The sequence below is a fragment of the Alnus glutinosa genome, chromosome 9 (genome assembly GCF_958979055.1).
Source record: "Alnus glutinosa chromosome 9, dhAlnGlut1.1, whole genome shotgun sequence".
In the NCBI taxonomy this organism is placed as follows: Eukaryota; Viridiplantae; Streptophyta; class Magnoliopsida; order Fagales; family Betulaceae; genus Alnus; species Alnus glutinosa.
This window is the reverse complement of record NC_084894.1, coordinates 25,201,256-25,222,813: the sequence shown is the minus strand read 5'-3', so window position 1 is coordinate 25,222,813 and position 21,558 is coordinate 25,201,256. Positions and strand designations below refer to the sequence as shown.

The 21,558-nt window shown below is 34.4% G+C and overlaps 4 protein-coding genes and 1 pseudogene across 4 annotated transcripts; 2 read left to right on the top strand and 3 right to left on the bottom strand.

Annotated features, from left to right (window-relative positions):
- Positions 1-4,075: 4,075 nt before the first annotated feature.
- LOC133877682 (18.5 kDa class I heat shock protein-like) lies at positions 4,076-4,781 on the bottom strand. The gene has a single exon (XM_062316068.1). The coding sequence runs from the start codon at positions 4,672-4,674 to the stop codon at positions 4,231-4,233; it is 444 nt and encodes a 147-aa protein (XP_062172052.1). The 5' UTR covers positions 4,675-4,781; the 3' UTR covers positions 4,076-4,230.
- A 313-nt stretch (positions 4,782-5,094) lies between these two features.
- On the top strand, positions 5,095-5,560 carry LOC133877895 (18.5 kDa class I heat shock protein-like; annotated as a pseudogene).
- Positions 5,561-5,766: 206 nt separating this feature from the next.
- On the bottom strand, positions 5,767-7,566 carry LOC133878111 (UDP-glycosyltransferase 76E2-like). Its single transcript, XM_062316611.1, has 2 exons — positions 7,033-7,566; positions 5,767-6,693 (listed from the first exon to the last, which is right to left on the bottom strand). The coding sequence occupies exons 1-2, from the start codon at positions 7,508-7,510 to the stop codon at positions 5,843-5,845; spliced, it is 1,329 nt and encodes a 442-aa protein (XP_062172595.1). The 5' UTR covers positions 7,511-7,566; the 3' UTR covers positions 5,767-5,842.
- A 5,700-nt stretch (positions 7,567-13,266) lies between these two features.
- On the bottom strand, positions 13,267-14,151 carry LOC133877612 (class I heat shock protein-like). The gene has a single exon (XM_062315998.1). It carries the CDS (start codon positions 13,973-13,975, stop codon positions 13,532-13,534), a length of 444 nt encoding a protein of 147 aa, XP_062171982.1. The 5' UTR covers positions 13,976-14,151; the 3' UTR covers positions 13,267-13,531.
- A 6,326-nt stretch (positions 14,152-20,477) lies between these two features.
- On the top strand, positions 20,478-21,161 carry LOC133877613 (class I heat shock protein-like). Its single transcript, XM_062315999.1, has one exon. It carries the CDS (start codon positions 20,597-20,599, stop codon positions 21,038-21,040), a length of 444 nt encoding a protein of 147 aa, XP_062171983.1. The 5' UTR covers positions 20,478-20,596; the 3' UTR covers positions 21,041-21,161.
- Positions 21,162-21,558: the final 397 nt, after the last annotated feature.

Sequence of the window (21,558 nt, the reverse complement as noted above, 5' to 3'; positions counted from 1 at the left end):
TACGAGAGTACCGTGCGGTGCGGATGTACCCTAATCACAACTATTTGCTATCCATTAATTATCTGTCTGCATATTCGAACGTAGATTCGGTTAATAAAAATTATTATTCATACGTGCGGACGTGAGAAATTATTTTAGAGTATTAATCGTATTTACATACTCTTTATATATAATATATATTTTATATATTATATTTAATAAATTTACCATAATTTTAATTAAAACAAGCTTAAAATACTAAAAATCAGTTTAAAACAGGTCTAAATTAAAATTATAGACTCAAAGAAAACACAAAATGTCCATTACCTAATATGCGGATAACGGATAATAACCATACGGATGCAGTTAATAAAAATATGATGCGAACGCAAATGCAGATGAGAGTTGATTGGAGCACAACAGTTATGCACAACTGTAAACACATGAGGTGAGATTCATATGATGGATTCCACTACATAAATCTCACCACCTATATATCTATACAAGTGTACAATTCTTACACAACCATGTGATGTTGCTTAAGAAACTTGGGAAAATCAAGTCTTGTCGGTGGGGTTTTAGCCTTGATTTGAAGCGTGCTGCGTTCTTCTCCCCCTTGGATTTCGAGTATTCTTTCATCCGCGACTTTAGCTTCTATAAAAGTCCAGTCTGTCGGATGTCGGCCATGGACGTGAAAAAAACAAAACAGATCGCAGCGCAGAAATTAATTTTTTTGTAAGCCACCACGTGTTGAGCATGATAGTAATTCCGCCTCATCCGCTAGCTGGTAGTGACTAGTAGTGTAAAGGCTGAAGATAATTAGAAGCAAATAAATATAAATGATCAGTCTATCCAAGCATTAATTATTTGAAGTCAAAGACGACGTCCATTGAAGATAATGACAGCTGCATAGCCTGCATCCCATCTATCTGTTGTACGTATTTTAAAGGTTCAAATGTATTGTATAGCTATATATCTCTCTCAGATTCTCAGTGACAGTGTCTAGTTTATCTATTAGCTTTAATTTTCAAATGTCAATTATTCATCACGCTGTTATAGTTTATATATATATAATACAAGCAACGTGTATTCATTTGAATCCAGTCTTTCAATCCACTGTTCAATTTCAGATCTAAATTCAAACTTCACGCACAAGAGAATTAAAGAGAGTTTTTTTTTTTTTTTTTTTTTTCTTTAAAAAAGTCTTAATGGCTATTGAGGGTGGTTCGGCCTCCCAAATATAGTGGAAGAGGATGGGCAAATTACCCTTGACTATTTCGAGATAGTTCGGCTATCTTGCCATTTGGCCTAAAGAGGGCTACTCCTTGTTCGTGTATTCTTATTTTTTATTTATTTTTGTTAATTTTTAGGATTTTTTTATTAATAGTATTTTCTTCGATGGAGGGCATTGAATTGATGAAATCTTTTGTTAGGGGGATATGGACTTTTTTCTTTTTTCTTTTGTGTAGTAATTTTCTTTTGTTAGAGTATGAGGCTTTTGGTGTATTAGTGCTTTATTTTATTTTATTTTATTTGAGAGGTTTTCTCCATACTATTTCGTATACTTAATCTTTTTGATAATAAATTTCGTCCTGGTTGTCTCCCTTGGGGATATAAGATTGTTGAACCATGTTAAAGCTTGATGTCCTGTATGATTGACTTATTTTTATTATGTTCTTTTTCTAATTCTTTGGGAGCCTTAAATTATTTTGTCACAACAAAATTGATACCAGGGCTCGAGTTCTTTTTTTTAGGATGGTTTGTGCAAAAAATTTAGACTATAAAAGTTTGATGGTTAGAATACTTTTAGCATTTGTAGCAACAAGATGTCTGCCTTGTTGCGACAACAAGGCTTAGTGAAGATTTTAGATGCCAAGACACCATCAACATCCACAAAGGATGAAGGTGCGGAACTTGAAAAAAAAACTCAAAGTGTAATTTTGTTGGTTCTTTCAAATAGAGTATTAAGAGAAATCGTCGATGAAGAAACAACCGGTGAACTTTAAAGGAAGCTAAAAAGCTTGTACACAAAGAAGTCTCTCACTAACTGATATACACTTAAGATGAAAAAAGATACATCTCTTTGTGATCATCTTGATGACAATAATAAAATTACTTTTGGATCTGATATATATATATATATATTAGGCAAAGAGTTTATTTATTAAGGGTGCGTTTAAGATTGTGATTCCGTAGACAATAAGTGCGATTTTATACTAAATTGCAGAACACAAATTGTTCACTACAAAAAGTTTGGCAATTTTGGACGGTTTGAAACCGTCCATAAATTGCAAAAAACCGTCTGGAAAAAGGTCCAGACGGTTTTTTCTGGACGGTTTGAAACCGTCCAAGAATATGTGTCGTTAATCCGGGTTATGGACGGTTTGGGTCAAACCGTCCGCAATTCCAGCTAGAAAATTCTGGACGGTTTTGTCCAAAACTGTCCATAATTTGTTTTTTTTTTTTTTTTTTTTAATTATAATCATTATTATTTTCTAATATAATTATAATTATAATTATTTTGTCCATCCGGCTGAAGGACCACCGGATGGTTGTCAAGTTGCATATCTCCACCATCTCGCCGACTAAAGGACCACCGGAAGGTCGTCACAGTTGCACGTATGCGATCTCCTCTTGCACTACCCATCAAGCATTAACTCTAAACCAAAAAGAAATACAAAATGTAAAACAAACACAATCCAAACCCAAAAAAAAAAAACCAAAGATTGTTATGAGCACGGTTAGATTCATCCGGTAGTTTGGAAGAGAATGGTGACAAGGAGGAGCCGGAGGGGGGAGAAAAAGAAAGAGGAAGAGAGAACCGGTCGGAAATCCATGTATTTCGGCCGGATCTCTCTCTGCATTCCGGCCACAGATCCGGCCGAGCGTGGGTTTCGGCCAGATCTGTCAAACCCACACACGTACACCGACATACGTTCGACAGATCTGGCCGGATACGGCTGAAAACCGTCGCGAGATCCCGTCGCGTGTCCTGTTCTAGCCAACCGTCCAAATGCCGTTGCGCGTCCCGTTCCCGCCGACCGTCCAGATGCTGTCAACGTCCGTCTTCAATCACTGGCCGGAGAGAGAAAGAAGAATGAAGAGAGCTCTGAGAGAGAGATGGGTTTTTCAGAGAAGAACGTAGAGAAAGAAAGAAACAACATGAAAAGAAAAGAACGATGGGTTTCAAAAAGAATTTTAAAAAAAAAAATGTTACAGACGTTTCTTTTGAAACGGTCTGTAAACTGTATGTGACTTGCTGACGGTTTGAGAAAAAAACCGCCTCTAAATTAATTTGGATATTAATTTCTAGACGGTTTTATAAAACCATCTCTAAATTTACATTCGGTTTTGAAAAAACCGTCTGAAAATTAAAATATACAGACGGTTTTATAAAACTGTCTCTAAATTTACAAACAGTTTTGATAAAACCGTCTCTAAATTTACTGACAGTTTTGATAAAACCGTCTGTAAAACTATAATTCTGAAAACCGTCAAGAAAATGTGATTTTTTTGCAGTGGTTTGGGAACTGCGTTTTTAAAAATTGTGATTTGAGAATGCAGAAAATTTGTTTTTTCAAATCGCAGGTAAAATGATGTTTTTTTTTTTTTAAAACGCAGAATTTTAAAGGCTAATTTGCGATTTTAAATACTAAATTGCGATTTTAGCAAACGCTTAACTGCGTTTTTAAAAATCAATTTTTTTAAATCACACATTTTAAAATCGTGATTTTAAATCGTATTTTTTGAAATCGCAAACCCAAACGAATTCTAAAAATCGTTAAAAAAAATTCTTTTAATTTTAAGGTCGATCCAATAAGAGAAATTCAGGTAAAAGAGGTCAACCGCAATTCAAGGCCAAGAGAAAAAGTTATGTTTTATTATTGCAAAAAGTATGGGCATTTATTACAAAGCTGAGTGTTCGGAGACGAAAAATAAAGTTGAAGATGATAGGTCAAGTTCCACTTCTATGGCTGCCGTTATTGCAGAAAAATCAAGGGTTCGAAACTTTTCCTTCGATTTACCATTTTTCTAGTCATTTTAACAATACATGGGTTCTTGGTATAATCAGAATAAAGATAACGGGACAGAACCATTTGAACTTTGACAATTAATGTTCGACATATACTAAATTTGAAGAAAAAATTGATTTTTTTGAACACTGTGCTCAAATCCATTTGATACAAGTATTTGGTGATGGTAAAGTCATTAGAGTTATTAGAGACTCATTGGTACAATCATACAATTGCTTCAACCAGCAACTTCAATGGATTTCACATCAGGCTTCTTGACCTCCACCTTAGGAACAGTGACCGTAAGAATCCCATTCTCCATGGACGCTTTCACCTCCTCCATCTTCACATTTTCCGGCAGCCTGAACCTCCTCATGAACTTGCCGCTGCTACGCTCCACTCTATGCCACGTGTCGTTCTTGTCTTCCTTCTCCTCATTCCTCTCTCCGCTGATCTGGAGCACTCTGTCATCTTCTATCTCAACCTTCACCTCCTCCTTCTTCAGCCCCGGAAGATCGGCCTTGAACACGTGGGCTTCTGGGGTCTCCTTCCAGTCGATTCTGGTGTTCACAAACGCAGAATTTTCCCGAGAAAATTCAGGGAAAGTGGGGAAGGGAAAATCCTTGAAGGGGTCGAAGACACTACTTTGTCGGCCACCAAAAAATCTAGGTATGATCGACATTGCCCCTACGATTTTGACGTTCGATTGAAAGACTGAAACGAAATTGGGATTGCGTGGTCACTGAGAGAGCTGCTTGTAATTGTTGTTGGAACTTGGAACTCGATGGTTTGTGGAAGGTGGGATAGGTTGGGTATTTAAAGTAATCGGAGGACCATTCTAGTATTTTCGAGAAAAATAAAAAAGCAGTTGCTAGAACATTCGTGAACTATTGTGGCTTTTCACGAGGAGTCTGGACCGGAGTTTGTTTTCATGTTGGGCTTGGAACTCTGGATTTGATATCCGTCATGGGCCCCCACAAACTTTTATTGGGCCTGTGACCTCCTACAAACTATCGAGCACCATTCCAAGCAGCTCTCTCATCAAGCAAGCCATACCAATTTCGTTTTCAGTCTTTCATCGAACATCAAAATCGTAGCGAGAATGTCGATCATGCCAAGCTTAATCTTCGGTGGCCGACGAACCAGCGTCTTCGACCCCTTCAAGGATTTCCCCTTCCCTTATTTTCCTGTATTTTCTCGAGAAAATTCTGCGTATGTGAACACCAGAATCGACTGGAAGGAGACCCCAGATGCCCACGTGTTCAAGGCCGATTTATTTTCTAATACCAGGGCTGAAGAAGGAGGAAGTGAAGGTTGAGATAGAAGTTGACAGAGTGCTCCAAATCAGCGGATAAAGGAATGTGGAGAAGGAAGACAAGAGAGATACGGGGCATAGAGTGGAGCGTAGCAGCGGCAAGTTCATGAGGAGGTTCAGACTGCCGGAAAACGTGAAGATGGAGGAGGTGAAGGCGTCCATGGAGAATGGGGTTCTTACAGTCACTGTTCCTAAGGAGGAAGTCAAGAAGCCTGATGTTAGAGCGATTGAAATTTCTGGTTGAAATTGTATCCGTTGGCTCGTTTTGGTCTTGAAATAAATAAATATGATTAATAAATGTGAAAAGTATTTGGTTACGTTATATAATTTGGATTTATGGCGCCAAACGTTACAAAGATGATCTTTTAGGAGACCACAAGAGAATTATAAGGGTGCTTTAATTTCAAACAATATAAATAAGTACTCTGGTAAGAGAGTAAGAAATGATAAACTTCCATATATGGCCTTGAAATATGATCCCTTCAATAAGAACAAAGAAAAAATTAAGAAAGTTTTGATCACAGCAGCTGTGAAATCAAAATGACATAATAATCTTTATTAGCTTGTTCAAGGAATTGCTGGAAGAACCACCTTCTTTAGTGCAAAGTTCAACTTTCTTTTTCAAATTTTTGCTCCTCTTCCGCAGTTCTTTCCCTTCTTCACCCACCATAAGTCTTCTTACTGCTCTCTCTATCTCACCTCTCTCCAAATTTCTACCCTCCAATTCTAGGCCTACTTTCCATACATGGCTTACATATCTTGTATTCACTCCTTGGTCACCGAAACATGGTTTGCATATCATTGGAATTCCTTCGCAAATACTTTCTAGCGTTGAATTCCATCCGCAATGGCTCAAAAACCCTCCCACTGCACTATGCGCCAGAACTTCCTTTTGAGGTGCCCATTTCACAATGTAACCTCTTCCGCTGATGTTTTCTTTTAAGTTTTTTGGCAGTATCTCAATCCATTCAGCACCACGAATCGAGCCTGGCCGAACTACCCACAAGAAAGGTTGTTGGCTGTTTGCTAGCCCCCAACCCATCTCAACAAGCTCTTTGACGTCCATGAATGCTAGGCTTCCCAAACTTACATAAATGACTGAGTCATAACTCTGTTTATCAAGCCATGCCATGCAGCTAATGTCCTCTTCCAATAAGCTGCTAGAGGAGGCCGAGGAAATCCTATGCATTGGGCCTATAGGGAAGGTTGGAACTTGCCATTGTTGTTCAATCTTTGCCAATGATGAGTTTTCAAGGCAGTCAATTGTATTATAAATGATGGCTGAAGATGATCTAATGTTTGAAACTTTACTCACTAGTTGCAAATTAGGTAGATCCTTGAACCTGAGTGGATAAAGCTCCGGAACTAGATCTTGCGACCGAGACTCTGTAATCCATAAAAATAATAATTAGTTTAATGGGATATGAGTACCATTTAATATTGAAGATAATTTTTGTGTAATATTTTGGAGAAGGATCTTATTTTGTATTGTTTCTCTCTCCGCCTCACTTAGAATATTAATTAAATTATTAAGTTCATAATTTTTTTATTCGTTTAAATTTATAAATTGTGATTTAACTTAATATCAAATTAAAGATTTTAAGTTTAAAATTGTTGTTTAAAGAAAATTTGTCGTCTATTGTGGGATAAACTTTAAATAAAAATGTGTTTGGTAGCATTAGTCTTTTCTTTTTCATGTTGAATTTCGAACATAAAAATATATACCTGGGAAGGGAATGTGGCCTTCTGTCTTGAGTTGGATAAGGGCAGTACGGGCAAGAAAATGGGCAGCACTATTGGTGCGTAAAATGATGCTTGGAATCATAAGATCCTTTGCCGCTGCTTCGGAAAAGTACATAAACTCATCGTGGATGATGCAGGCGATTTCATCGTCCGAGCCCTGTTGCCTCATCGCTTCAGCCAAGCATTCTCGGAAACGAGCTTTGCAATTGGCATTGAGCTGCACAGCAGAAGCTATTATCTCGCCAGTTAAGAAGACGGGCGTTGAGGTATCCGGCAAGGGAAGAAAGCTGAATTCAGGGTGGCTTGAAGGGTCGGGGGAATTGTACTGGGCGTGAGCGACTGTGATGGAGAAGCCATTGGAGTGGAGGATGCTGCCCAACTGAAGCATTGGGGTTATGTGGCCTTGGAACGGCGCCGCTACAAGCACCACCCTGAGCCGTCTCTTTCCTTCCTTTTCCATCTCTGTCTCACCCAGACACAGACTAGAACGTTCCCTGCCTTTAACAAAAGAAATGGAGCCGGGGAAAGAGAATTTCTTTCAACGGCTGATTGTGAATATATAAAACAGTTTTCTAGGTTCGTAGTCTCATCGGAATTGCGTATGCAATGACGAAGGTTTAGAGTTGGAGAATGTAGTGGAGTAATCGCATTGATGCCACGACTCCCAACTTTTGACTGGAAAAGTCGTAAGGAAACAGGTGGCCATTGTTTGATCTCTTTTCCCGGCGGCTGGAGGAATTGTCAACTGTACTCCTCGAATCCGATAGTTGGGATGTATTATTTTTCCATGGCTTTGGTTTACATCAACTCAAGTCTACATCAACATATATTTGGAATAAGATTCATGCACGTACAATTTACATGTTTGAGATCCATATAAAATTTGGGGGACCTATTCACACTTATGTGTCTTGGCGTAGACTTAATGTACACCTATGTGATGTAAAAAAATCAATACTCTTGATAGTTATCCTTTTGATGCTAAAATTTATTTTGTTGTAATCAGGAGTGGAGCTAATATTTGAAGAGTAATGCTGCATATCATCTCTTTGTCTTCTTTTTGGCCCTCAAAAATTGATGTGGCTCTTAAAATCACCATTGAATTTATAATAGATCGTTATTGGATTTTGATCCAATGGTGATTTTAAGAGCCATATCAATTTTGGGAGAACAAAAAGAGGATAAAAAGATGATATGTAACATTACTCAAATTTTATTTTATTTTTGTTGCGGAGAAAACATTGGACTAGCTCCGCCCCCTGGTTGTAATTAACAAGTTTGATCGACTTTCTTGGAATCGGAAAGGGGTACCCAATTTCCACACCAAATTTGGGTCAAAAGTCATAAAATTTGACCGATCATTCCTGAGCCAAATGCTCAATGATGCTAGTAGTGAATCGAAGCCGACAGTGGCAGTGTTAAGCTAAAAGAAGGTGGCATAAAATGAACCCTTTAGTTTTAGAGAAATGTTAGGGGTACTAAATTTTTTACCAAGAGATGGGTACTAAAATGATGTGAAACTTATTCATTGGAGATTATCAAAACAATTAATAAAAAGAAATGCTACAAATACCAATAAATAAGCTCTACGTCAGAGCGAATTATATTTGTTGACATTTAATAAATAGAGTAACACTTTTCGTCCAATACTTTATCACAGCGACACATCAAACCAAACCGTTATATATGCCATACACCTCATTAATAATATTTAACAAAAAAAAAAAAAAAAAAATACTTCAACCTATGGCGGCCAGGGTTGTTGGGCAACCCACCTTGTTAATGGTAGTTGCATGTGTCATATCTTTTAGGATGGGTAGCATCACATCCATGAAATCTTGCTCTTCCTTTCCCTCTCCACTTAACAATTTATTCTATTTTGGGTAATTGTCTCATAAATTCCTGAATGTGTGATTTAAAATCATTCATTCACTTTTTAAAAATCAACTTTTACTTCATAAATTTTTTACGGATTTGAAAAAGATCCCTTCGTGAGTTTTCCGTCTAATTTTTTGACTTTCATTAGTGTCACGTCAGCCTTTGCACCACATATCTTAAATTATTATATTTTTATTATATTATAAATTAAGATATAAAAAATAAATTTTAAAAATAAAATCTAGAAAAGAAAAATATTGAAAACGATAGGAAAAAAAAGTCACACAACACCATCCCCACCGGTGGGGTCCGGTGCTCTCTTGGGGTTGAAATTTAGTGTCCCTGTATTTTCAAAAAGAAGCGCGATTCAAGGTCGGATTTAAGTCTATTCTTCTCCTAAGCCTATGCAAAGAAAGTTTAGAAATGTGTTTGAACAAATGACAAAAGTGCAAGGAAGGTTTAGAAGAAATTAAATAACACAAAAAAAATAAAATAAAATAGAGGAGATCGGACCACCGGTTGCTGTAAGAGAAGCCGACGCCTGCCGGAGTTTCCAAGAAGAGGAGGTTGGCAAGAGTGCTCCATGAGAACTTTTTGAGGTGCAACCATGAGGCTTTCCTGTTTAGTCCAATTGGGCCTATTTCTTCGGATGCATCGTATGCCACAAGAGAGCAACCAGGGCCTAATCACAAAATTAATTAGCAATGATCAGGACCTAATGACCATCTTTCTGTTTGATGGGCTGCTTTTGTTTGGTGGGGGCATGCATTTAGCAATACAACACTTGCAACTTCTGCTAATTTCAGAGATGGATTGATGGCGCGCACCAACACAGGCTGACAGAGGCTAACAGAACGGCAGTGGTTGTGACTTAATGAATGAGGCCTTTTTTGGTTGCTTTCTAGCATTTGATACCTTCTCATCAGTCCATATATGCAATGAATGAGAGAGAGAGTTCGGTCATTTGGGATTTTTTTTTTTTTTTTTTTTTGGTAAATGTGTAATGAGTTTCTTCTGTTCCTCATCTATTGGAACATGGATAGAACTGTCGGCAGTTTTAAGAAATAAAGGGTACTAAATTATCAAACGTCTTAAGCTGTAGTATTCAAATTTTCAAATATTTCACTTAAAAATACTTCGATAGGATTTGCTACTAAATCCTGCCAAAATTCTCAAAATACTCATTTGTTTATTTATAAAAATTTTCAAAAATTCAGGTATGGATATTTTTGTAAATTCCGTTAAATTCTGACCAATATCTAAATCCTAGCATTTTTTTTTTCTTTTTTCTTTTCCTAAAAAAAATGGTATTTTAGAAATTTTTGTAAAATTTAACAACAAATCCTAACGGACTACTCTTAAGTGAAATGTTTAGAAACTTAGCTACCCCAATTTGAGACGTTTAATAGTTCAGTATCATTTTTTAAAAACGACCAATAATTCAATACCATTTAATGAAGTTAAAGTTTGGAACACCTCTTTGTTTATCTCTCTTTTTTTTTTTTTTTTTGAACAAAGAGTACATGATTTCATTAAAAAACCCCAAAGGTCCAATTATAGCATTAAGAAATACAAAGACTCCCTAAACATAAAATCAGAACTAATTTTTGATTTGGGAGCAAACTACCTAAAAACACCCAAAGATTACAAAAACATACCTTGGAAGCCACTTTAAACAAATAAGCACCACTACTAAAAAAAAAAAATGGTTGATCTTCGCTATAAAGCGAAAAACTCAAATAATATCTGAGCATCTAAAAGGCAGCCTGCAGATCTAACTAAAGAACAAAGCATTCGACAACAGATTTGACATCAACAGAGCATGTGAAGAGAAGCGCACAACAACAAAAAAACACCCCTCCAAAAAAAGATGGCCGGAAAACTACATCTAAAAAACAAAAACGAGCAGGAAAACACAAACATAGGCCCAATGAGGGGAGGGGGAGGGGGAGGGGGAGGGGGGGAGCCGCCAGTAGAAAAGCACCATATCGTCCACTCAGTGGGGTATGATAAATAAAAAAAGTTCAGTCTTTGTATTTAGATGTAGGTGTCAATGAATTCTGTAATGTGCTTTTTGCTTTTCTCCTCTATTTTTTCTTTGCGTCATTTCTTCAAACACCTTGATAAGTGTTGAATTATTCAATTAATTCCTTAATTTATATTTATTAACCTTAATTTATATTTTAAATATAATATTTTATTATGTTTTAGTGTTGTCTCTCATTTTTAGGTTCTAATGAAAAACACAAGCAAATCATAAAAATTAAGCCTAAAATATATCAAGAAATAATGAATATCTTCTTCTTGATATTTTGAGCTAAAAAGCAAACTAACGAATAAGCGACGACATCTTCGTGTAAGTTCCTTGTTGATATTTGTCAAGGATTTGTGGCCAAGAAAAAGTGTAATCATTGCAAAACTTTGAATGGCTTAAAATTGGAGCCGGACTTATTCTTTTTGTGCAGCTGGAAGATATTTGAAGACAGGTGATGAGATCAAGAGCTAGCTGTTATTTGTATGGCTGAGAAGTGATTTGGGTGTGCGGCTAAAACTCTTTCAAATCCTTGATATTTGTTATCTTCCTCTTCTATATAATGAGAGGCAGACATGAGAGAGACGGATGCTTTTGTTTTGGGATTTATTTGTCATTAAGGCGTCACTAGCTTTAATTTATTTCTCAAGTTTTAGTTTAGTTTTGTATTTTTTTTTCTTTTTGTAATTCGAATTTGATAATTTTAATAATAGTTGTTGCCATTCAATTTTCTAGTTTATTCTTTACTATTTTCATTAATTTTCATGCTTAGATTAGATTCAATTATGCATAGCTAAACTCTTTCTTAGGATTTGATCAAAATCTCTTCCAAAGATATAGAGTGTTCTTGATGTCCTTAAAATTCTCTAGATGTGATTAAAGATTGTGTAGGACTAGAGGATTGCAAAACTCATACTAAAAAGTTATGTTGTCAACATTTCAATCTATTTATTCATGAGAAAGGGTTATACTTGTCTATGAAATTTCTTGGATTTATGAGTAAAATCAACGTTCTTGAAAGAGAACGATATTTTTTTCAATGGTTCTATTTGACATGATATCTGTTTATCTATTAGAGTTGTCTTATATGGTATGTTAGGAGCACCGGTCATTTCATACCTTTGGTAGTGTAAAACGTCTTTCCATTGTAGTTTAATCTTTACATGTAATAGATCGGTGTGAAATTAAGATATCTTATCATTGTGGCCTAACTAAGGTTTTTCATGTATTGTGTATGCTTATTAGGATGTTTTATAAAGTAGTTACTTAATGAGCATCAATCCCTCACACCTTTGGTAGTATAATTGTTTTTTCATTATAGTTTAAATCTTTACGTGATAAGTGATTGATGTGAAACTAGGTGTTTTATCATTACATCTTAACGAAAATATTTTCATGTCAAGGTTGCCGTAATGGTCGACGCTCATTACACTCTCATATCATGTATGTTAGGAAGATCCATATAGACTTTAAGCATTCCAATAATATCATTACCCTAAGTTTATTTTAAGTTTGTTTTCATTTTCTTGTTTTTATCACTTAATTCGTTGTAGCTTCAATTCTACAACATTTACTTTTTTTTTTTTAAAGTTAAGTTAAATATGCTCTTTGAATATCCCGTTACGCAAAACAACCCCCCAATCTCTGTGGTTCGATAACCCTTACTATAATACAATTGATTCGTATTATTGCGAGTGATAAACTCATATAAATTTAAAATCCACGTACAGAGTCGTCTAGACTAAGCACGCACCACACCTTCCCCAGACTTTTGTTATTTCTTCAAACACATTTATAAGCTTTCTTTGCATAGGCTTGAAAGAAGAATATACCTCTATCCGACCTTGAATTGCGCTTTTTTTAAAAAATGCAGAGACACTAGATTTCAACCACAAAGAGAGCACTAGTGGGATGGTGTTGGGTGACTTTTTTTTTTCAATATTTTTCTTTTTTAGATTTTATTTTTAAAATTTATATTTTTATATTTTAATTTATAATATAATAAAAAATAATATTTTAAGATGATATAGCAAAAAGATGACGTAGCAATAATGAAAGTGAAAAAAAAATTGGACAGAAAATGATTTTCAAAGATGTTTGCGGAATCCTTGCTATTTGTCTCCTTGCGGTGATTATGGACAATGTTTTAAGAATTGTATTTATTTCTCGGACGACATTTATTGTTTCAACTGTAAACTCAACGCGTTCGCATATGGTGTTTTTGACAAATAGCAGTAGGGTTGGAGCCAGAAGTTCTTATGAGCAGGGATCAATAGCCAAAAAAAAAAAATTAGGTAGAGACCAAATAAGCTAAATTTTTATTTTTACTCTATATTTTTTAAAATTTTTAGAAAAAATAAATAAATTTCTACCTAATAAATTTTTTTTTTTTTTGGGAAATTGTGGGGAGGGGCCATGGCCACCCCCCCCCCCCCCCCGGTCCCTGAATAGCAGGGATTCCGTAAACATCCAGGACTGAAAATGATTTACCCAAATACTTTTTACATTTATTAAACAATTTTATTGATTTATTTCAAGGCCATAACGATTAACGAGCCAACGGATACAATTTCAACCAGAAATTTCAATCGCTTTAACAGCGGGCTTCTTCACCTCCTCCTTAGGAACAGTGACTGTAAGAACCCCATTCTCCATGGACGCCGTCACCTCCTCTATCTTCACATTTTCCGGCAGCCTGAACCTCCTCATGAACTTGCCGCTGCTACGCTCCACTCTATGCCACGCATCGCTCTTGTCTTCCTTCTCCACCTTCCTTTCTCCGCTGATTTGGAGCATTCCGTCATCTTCGATCTCAACCTTCACTTCCTCCTTCTTCAGCCCCGGAAGATCGACCGTGAGCACTTGTGCTTCTGGGGTCTCCTTCCAATCGATTCTGGTGTTCACAAACGCAGAATTTTCCCGAGAAAATTCAGAAAAAGAGGGCAAGGGGAAATCCTCGAAGGGGTCGAAGACGCTGGATCGTCGGCCACCGAAGAAGCTTGGCATGATCGACATTCTCGCTACGATTTTGATGTTCAATGAAAGACTGAAAACGAAATTGGTATTGCTTGCTTGATGAGAGAAAGCTGCTTGGAATCGTTAATATATTGTGCTCGATGGTTTGTGGGGAAGGGTGATAGGTTTGGTATTTAAAGTGATCGGAGGACCATTCTAGTGTTTTCAAGAAAACGGTTTGACGAATTTTCTCGCAAAATCGAGAATTTTCTTGGCTTTACACGAAGACTGGACCCATTTTTCTCTGATGGGTCCATTTTTGGCTCCTAGTCCTATTTCACGTGTCCCTTCTTAATAAATGGTCAAAACGAGTACTAAATTAAAGGAAAAATGATAAACTAGTATGACGAATTTCAGGCTACAAATAATTAAATATAAAACATTAATTTTTGACATGATTCAACGTTAACAAAATATTATAATTTTGGTTGAAAAAAATATATATGTTTCATAATTTCAAGGGTTAAATATTTTTTTTTAGTACACGTGCTTTAATTAATTGTCCCATTATAATATAGTACAAAAGTGTTGTAGATGATTTTTGTGAACATCTTACCAATAGAGTTTGTATTTCCGGCCATCTAACCAAATGAGAGTAGTTGGAGTTGTCAAAACTATCCACTTCGGTCGGCTTGGGAACATCATTTGGTCAAAAGAGTGGCCGAGCCACTCTTTAATTTTTTTTAATCATTTATAAAATGCAAATTCTTCTGGCATTCGATACATAAGTCCCTCAAACTACTACATCATTGTCAATGTACCCTTTAAACTACCAATTGTGTCAATCTCCCCCCTTACACTATCAGAAAATGTCAATGTCCCCCTAATGACAAAAATGTCCTTCATAAAATTATTAAAATAAAATAAAAACTAAAAAAAATTATTAAAAAAATATAAAATAACAAAAAATTATTCCAAAAAAAAAAATTAAAAATTAAAACTGTTTTTATTTTTTATTTTTTAAAATAATAATTTTCAGTTTTTATTTTTTTAAAAAAATTGTTCTTTTTCGTTTTTTTAATTTAATAAAAACTGGTTTTTTTTTTCATTTGTTTTTTTAAAAAATAAATAAAAAATAAATTTCAGTTATTATTATTTTTTTCCTTTAAAAAAATGTTCTTTTTCGTTTTTTAATTTAATAAAAACTGGTTTTTTTTTTTCATTTGTTTTATTTTTTAAAAAAACAAATAAATTTCAGTTATTTTTTGTTTTTTCGTTTTTTTTCTTTAAAAAAAATTGTTCTTTTTTGTTTTTTAATTTAATAAAAACTGGTTTTTATTTTTTATTTTTTATTTTTAAAAAAAAAATCAGTTATTTTTTGTTTGCTTTTTTTTTTTTTAAAAAAAAAAAAAAGTTAAAAATTTGTTCTTTTTTTTAATTTTTTTTCGTTTTTTATTTAATTTTTTTAAATTTTTTTTTAATTTTTTTTTAAGTTTTTTAGTTTTAGTTTTAATTTTTTTAAATTTATGAGGACATTTTTGTCTTATTCAAAAAAAATTAGAGTCATTTTTGTCTTTTTGTTGGTCTTATGGGGGACATTGACATTTTTTGGTAGTGTAGGGGGGAACATTGACATAATTGGTAGTTTATGGGGTACATTGACAATTGAGTGGTAGTTTGAGGGGGTTATGTATACTTTTTCCATTGTTATATTATAATTGTAGTTCGGTGGCTTAGTGGTTTAATAGTTTCTTACAAATCCAAAGAGCAGGGCGTTGGATGACATAAAGAGGCACCCTATCCATTAGAATAACTGTTCTATTGGGTTTAGAGAATGAACGTTATTGTCAGAGAGGTTAAGTGTTCGTCTTGTAAAGTTTGTATTTCTGCTTAGCAGCTGTTTTACTAAGCCAGATCCTTCTGCCTTAGAAAGTTGGGGGGTCATGTCCCTTACTTTCAAGTTGTAAGCCTATGGGCTGTTTGCAGTATTAATGATAGCGCACGCTATCTTGTTCAAAAAAAAAACTGCTCTATTGGGTGTTGTGAAACGGTTAATAATATTAATATCGTAACTGACAGCAGTTACATGAAATGAAAAATTATGACTTTTCACATGTGCCCCTTCAATATTTATAAATATAACATTCCTCCACTGATTTTATTATTCAGATTTTCATTCTCAATTTTAGAGATTCACAAGTAAAATTGTAGGAATTCTCCATAATTGCTATCTGTAGAATTTATAACTTTGTTGTATCCTGGAGGCGATTTGCTAGCAATCTATTAACAAACTCAATCCAAGTGGGGGCAAATATCGTCTTAAAGATAGCGATTCATTGTGCCTCAAAGCTATCTTTTTATTTCAGATTTTTGTTCTTTTCCACATAATATTTTCCTAACAATATCAGTGTTTTTGTTTTGATTCTTCTTTTTATAACATTATATTTCTAACAATTTTAAGACAATATTTAACAATGGAAGGAGAATAAGACGTAACAAGTTTCAAAGTTATGAATCAAGACTTTGTGAAATTGGACAGATTCGATGGAACCAATTTTACTCGTTGGCAAGATAAGATGAAGTTTCTCCTCACTGCATTGAAGATTTTCTATGTTCTCGATCTAAACTTGAACCCACTTTCTGAACCAACTCCTGAAGATACCGATACTATCAAGGTAGAGAGAAAGAAACGTGAAGAGGATGAACTTGTATGCAGATAACATATTCTAAACACTCTTTCTGATCGGTTGTATGATTTGTTCACTGCAATTAAGTCATCACGGGAAATTTGGAATGCACTGGAAGCAAAGTACAAAACAGAAAAAATAGGTACGGATAAATTTTTTATTTTGAAGTACTTTGAATTTAAAATGGTAGATAATTTGTCCGTTCTAGACCAAATGCATGAATTGCAGGTTTTGGTCAATAAACTCCGTGATCTTTCTATTAATATTCCTGAGTCATTTCAAGTGGGAGCAATTATTGCAAAACTCCCACCAAATTGGAATAATTACAGGAAGAAGCTTCTGCATATGACAGAAGATCTTACATTAGAGCAAATTGGAAAACATATACGAATTAAAATAGAAAGTCGAATTCGTGATGGTATTCAATTTGAGTCTAATGTGAATGTTAATAATGTCCACAACGGAAGTAGTAGAACAATCTTAAAGTGAATAAGAAATGAACTAACTTTAAGAAGAAGAATTATAGGGATCCCAATAAAGACAAGAATGACAGATCATGTTTTAACTGTGAAAAAAAAGGCCATTATATTCGTGAATGCAGATTCTTAAAGAACAAGAAGAAGAAAATGGCAGCAGTTCAAACATGGCAAATACAGTTGAAGAAATTATCGCTATGGTGACTGATATGCAAATTGGCATGATTATAGAAGTGCATATGGCTGCGGCCACAAATAGAATTGATTGGTGGTTTGATTCTAGTGCTACTGTGAATGTGTGCAACGAGAAAGCATTGTTCAAGAACTATGTCACATCAACTGATAGCGAAGAAGTTCTGATGCGCAACCACAATTCTTCTAAGGTTTATGGAAAAGGGACTGTAGAGATACAATTTACTTCTAGGAAGAAATTAATTTTAACTAATGTCTTACATGTCCCAGAAATTAAGATGAATCTTATATCTGCCAGTTTGTTGTGTAAAAGAGGCATAAAAGTAGTTATCGAGTCTGATAATTTAATATTGTCTAAGAATGGGATATTTATAGGAAATGATTATTCTTGTAATGGATTGTTCAAACTTAGTGTTATTAATAAAGCTATTTCACATTTTTCTTATATTGTTGAGTCATCTTCTTTATGGCATGGACGTTTAACACATTTGAATTTCAAATATTTGAAATATATGTCTAAGCATGACTTAATTTCTTATAAGCATGATAATAATGAACAATGTGAAATATGTATTCAAGCTAAAATGGCTAAAAAACCATTTCCCACAATTCATAGAAATTCACAAATTTTAGAACTCATACATTCTGACATATGTGAATTAAATGGTATATTAACTAGAGGGGGCAAAAGGTATTTTATTACATTCTTAGATGATTCTTCTAGATACACTTATGTGTATTTAATGAAAAATAAAGATGAAGCCTTTAGCATGTTCAAACGTTACAAATATGAAGTAGAAAATAAAAAAGAGAAGAAAATAAAAATTCTTAGAACTGATAGAGGTGGAGAATACTTTCCACATGAATTTTCTACTTTATGTGAAGAGTATGAAATTGTGCACCAAAAGTCTGCACCTTACACACCACAACAGAACGGTTTGGCTGAAAGAAAAAATAGGACATTTGTAGACATGGTTAATTGCATGATCTTAAGTACAAAGTTGCATTTTAATTTATGGGGAGAGGCACTACTTACAGCATGCCATGTGCATAATAGAGTGTCTTCTATTAAAATGCAAGTGTCACCATATGAGTTATGGAACGACGAAAAACCAAACCTGGATTATCTCAGAGTGTGGGGGTGTTTAGCTTTTTACAGAGTTCCTGATCCAAAAAGAACTAAATTAGGACCGACAGCAATCAAAAGTATGTTTGTAGGTTATGCTGAAAATTCTAAGGCATATAGACTATTAGACTTAAGCTCTAATGTCATAGTGGAATCTAGGGATGTTGAATTTATTGAAAATAAGTTCAACTATGATTCTAAATATGTTTCAGAACCTAATTAAACACAAACATCTGATTCTTATCCTAGTGCTTCTTTTAACAATGATAAAAGATTAGCTACAAATTTATCAATAGAACAAAGGAAGAGTCAAAGAGTTAGAAAAGAAAAGAATTTTGGTCCTGATTTTATTTCATTCTAAGATGTAGTTTTCCTTGTAAAAGGAAACATGGATATAGTCCTTAATAAAATACCTATTGTACTTAACACAGAAGATGATCCAAAAAGTTTTAGTGAAGCTGTCTTCTAGAGATGCAGCCTTCTAGAAAGAAGCTGTAAATGATGAAATGGACTCAATATTATCAAATAATACTTGGGTATTAGTGGATCTACCTCTAGGTTCTAAACCTATTGGTTGTAAATTGGTATTTAGAAGGAAATTTAATTCTGATGGATCAATTCAAACCTTGAAGGCAAGGTTAATTAGTTGCAAAAGGCTTTAAACAAAAGGAGAGCGTAGATTATTTTGATACTTATGCACCTATCCATTAGACTAACTGCTCTATTGACAAACTCATTCCGAGTAGGGGCAAATATCGTCTTAAAGATAGCAATTCATTGTGCCTCAAAGCTATCTTTTTATTTTAGATTTTTATTCTTTCTCACATAATATTTTCCTAACAATTTCAGTGTTTTTGTTTTGATTTTTTTTTTTTATAACATTATATTTCTAACAATTAATACCCAAACAACTCTTTTACAATCTACAAGCAAAATATTGACTTAACGAATCCGTCAATGTGAAGAAAAAATAGTTAGTTTTGATCAAAGCAATAAAATGACACAATCATCTCTATTTGAACCAACCCAATTTCTTGAACCTTTTTCCCATCTCCTTTCTTCATCGCACTATGGTACTAAAAACTAATTTTCCATCCTATTCTTACAACAAAGACACCAATATATAGCTAGTCCATTGGCAAGTTGCAAGGGACTAGCTATCTTTTTCCTAAGATGAATTTTTTAGTCCATTTTATTTTAATTTTTTTTTTTTTACTTTATTATTCGTCAGTTCTGCCAAAGAAATGTATGGTTCTGTTTGATTAAATTACTGTTTTGTCATTTTACTTTTCAAAACAAAAATATTAATAAACACAAAAACATCCAAAACTATTTCCACTTCCAAGTCACATTGTAGCTTTTTTTTTCTTTTTTTTTTTTCTTTTTTTTTTTTTCTTTTTAAGTAAAAAAAAAAAAAAAAAAAAAAAAAAAACCAAACAGTACACGCCTTTTGGGTCTCAAGTGGCAGTACCGTTAGACCCAACAAAGCACTTGGCGCATTGAACACAGAAATGGTTAGAATATATTAAGAAATTTGATTTCGTAGATTTATTGTAATTGATAGTAGTCTCTTATAATCAGATTTGATTACTATTCTGATTTAACCCGGCCAATTCTCCTATAAATATGAGTCTCGAGTAAATGAACAGAAATTTTTTACAAAAAAGCGACATGTATCATTTAAGTAGTTAAAAAAAAAAAAGATGTGAGAAGCACGTAAAATTAAAAATACATTTGCAAATGACACATCTAAGAAGTTAATTTTTATGAAATTTACCAACCAATTTTTAGGAAATTTATGTCCAAAATCTATATGCTTAAACTAACACTATGGTCAGAACAAAATAAAAATAATAATAATAATAAAAAAAAAGATTAATTTTGCCGTAAATTTAGTAGGAGGTCACAGGCCCATAACGAATATCAAATCCAGAGTTCCAAGCCCAACATGAAAACAAACTCCGGTCTAGACTCCTCGTGAAAACCCAAAATTGTTCACGAATGTTCTAGCAAGTGCTTTTTTATTTTTCTCGAAAATACTAGAATGGTCCTCTGATTACTTTTAATACCCAACCTATCCCACATCCCACAAACCATCGAGTTCCAAGTTCCAACAACAATTACAAGCAGCTCTCTCAGTGACCACGCAATCCCAAATTTCGTTTCAGTCTTTCAATCGAACGTCAAAATCGTAGGGACAATGTCGATCATACCAAGATTTTTCGGTGGCCGACAAAGCAGTGTCTTGGACCCCTTCAAGGATTTCCCATTCCCCTATTTTCCTGAATTTTCTCGAGAAAATTCTGCGTTTGTGAACACCAGAATCGACTGGAAGGAGACCCCAGAAGCCCACGTGTTCAAGGCCGATCTTCCGGGGCTGAAGAAGGAGGAAGTGAAGGTTGAGATAGAAGATGACAGAGTGCTCCAGATCAGCGGAGAGAGGAATGTGGAGAAGGAAGACAAGAACGACACGTGGCATAGCGTGGAGCGTAGCAGCGGCAAGTTCATGAGGAGGTTCAGGCTGCCGGAAAATGTGAAGATGGAGGAGGTGAAGGCGTCCATGGAGAATGGGGTTCTTACAGTCACTGTTCCTAAGGAGGAGGTCAAGAAGCCTGATGTTAAAGCAATTGAAATTTCTGGTTGAAATTGTATCCCGTTGGCTCGTTAATCGTTATGGCCTTGAAATAAATCAATAAAATTGTTTAATAAATGTAAAAAGTAATTGGTTACGTTAGATAAGTAAATATATTTTGGATTTGTGTAAACGATGGTCTTATTGTGATTTAACTTTTATTGGGCCTGTTTCGTGGATATTATTGGGTAAATCATTTTTAGTCCTGGATACATATTTATGGGTAAATCTCTTAAAAAATGATGGGACTTGTAGTCATGGATGCATATATGTTACCAGAGAATTCTTCTTTTAAGGATGAGGTGAAAAATTACTTGAGAAATAATGTGCTTTCTAAATTTTTTTCTCTAAAATTTGATTTCTAAATAATGGATCATAATGATTAATTATTTTAAAAAAGTGTCGAACATCATTTAAGAATCAAATTTAAAAACTTTTGCATTTCTCAAATTATTTTAAATCCTTGGATAAAAACAAAAGGGGTAAAGTACTGGAAAGCCTTGCTCAATCTTTTGGTGGGGAGAAATTTA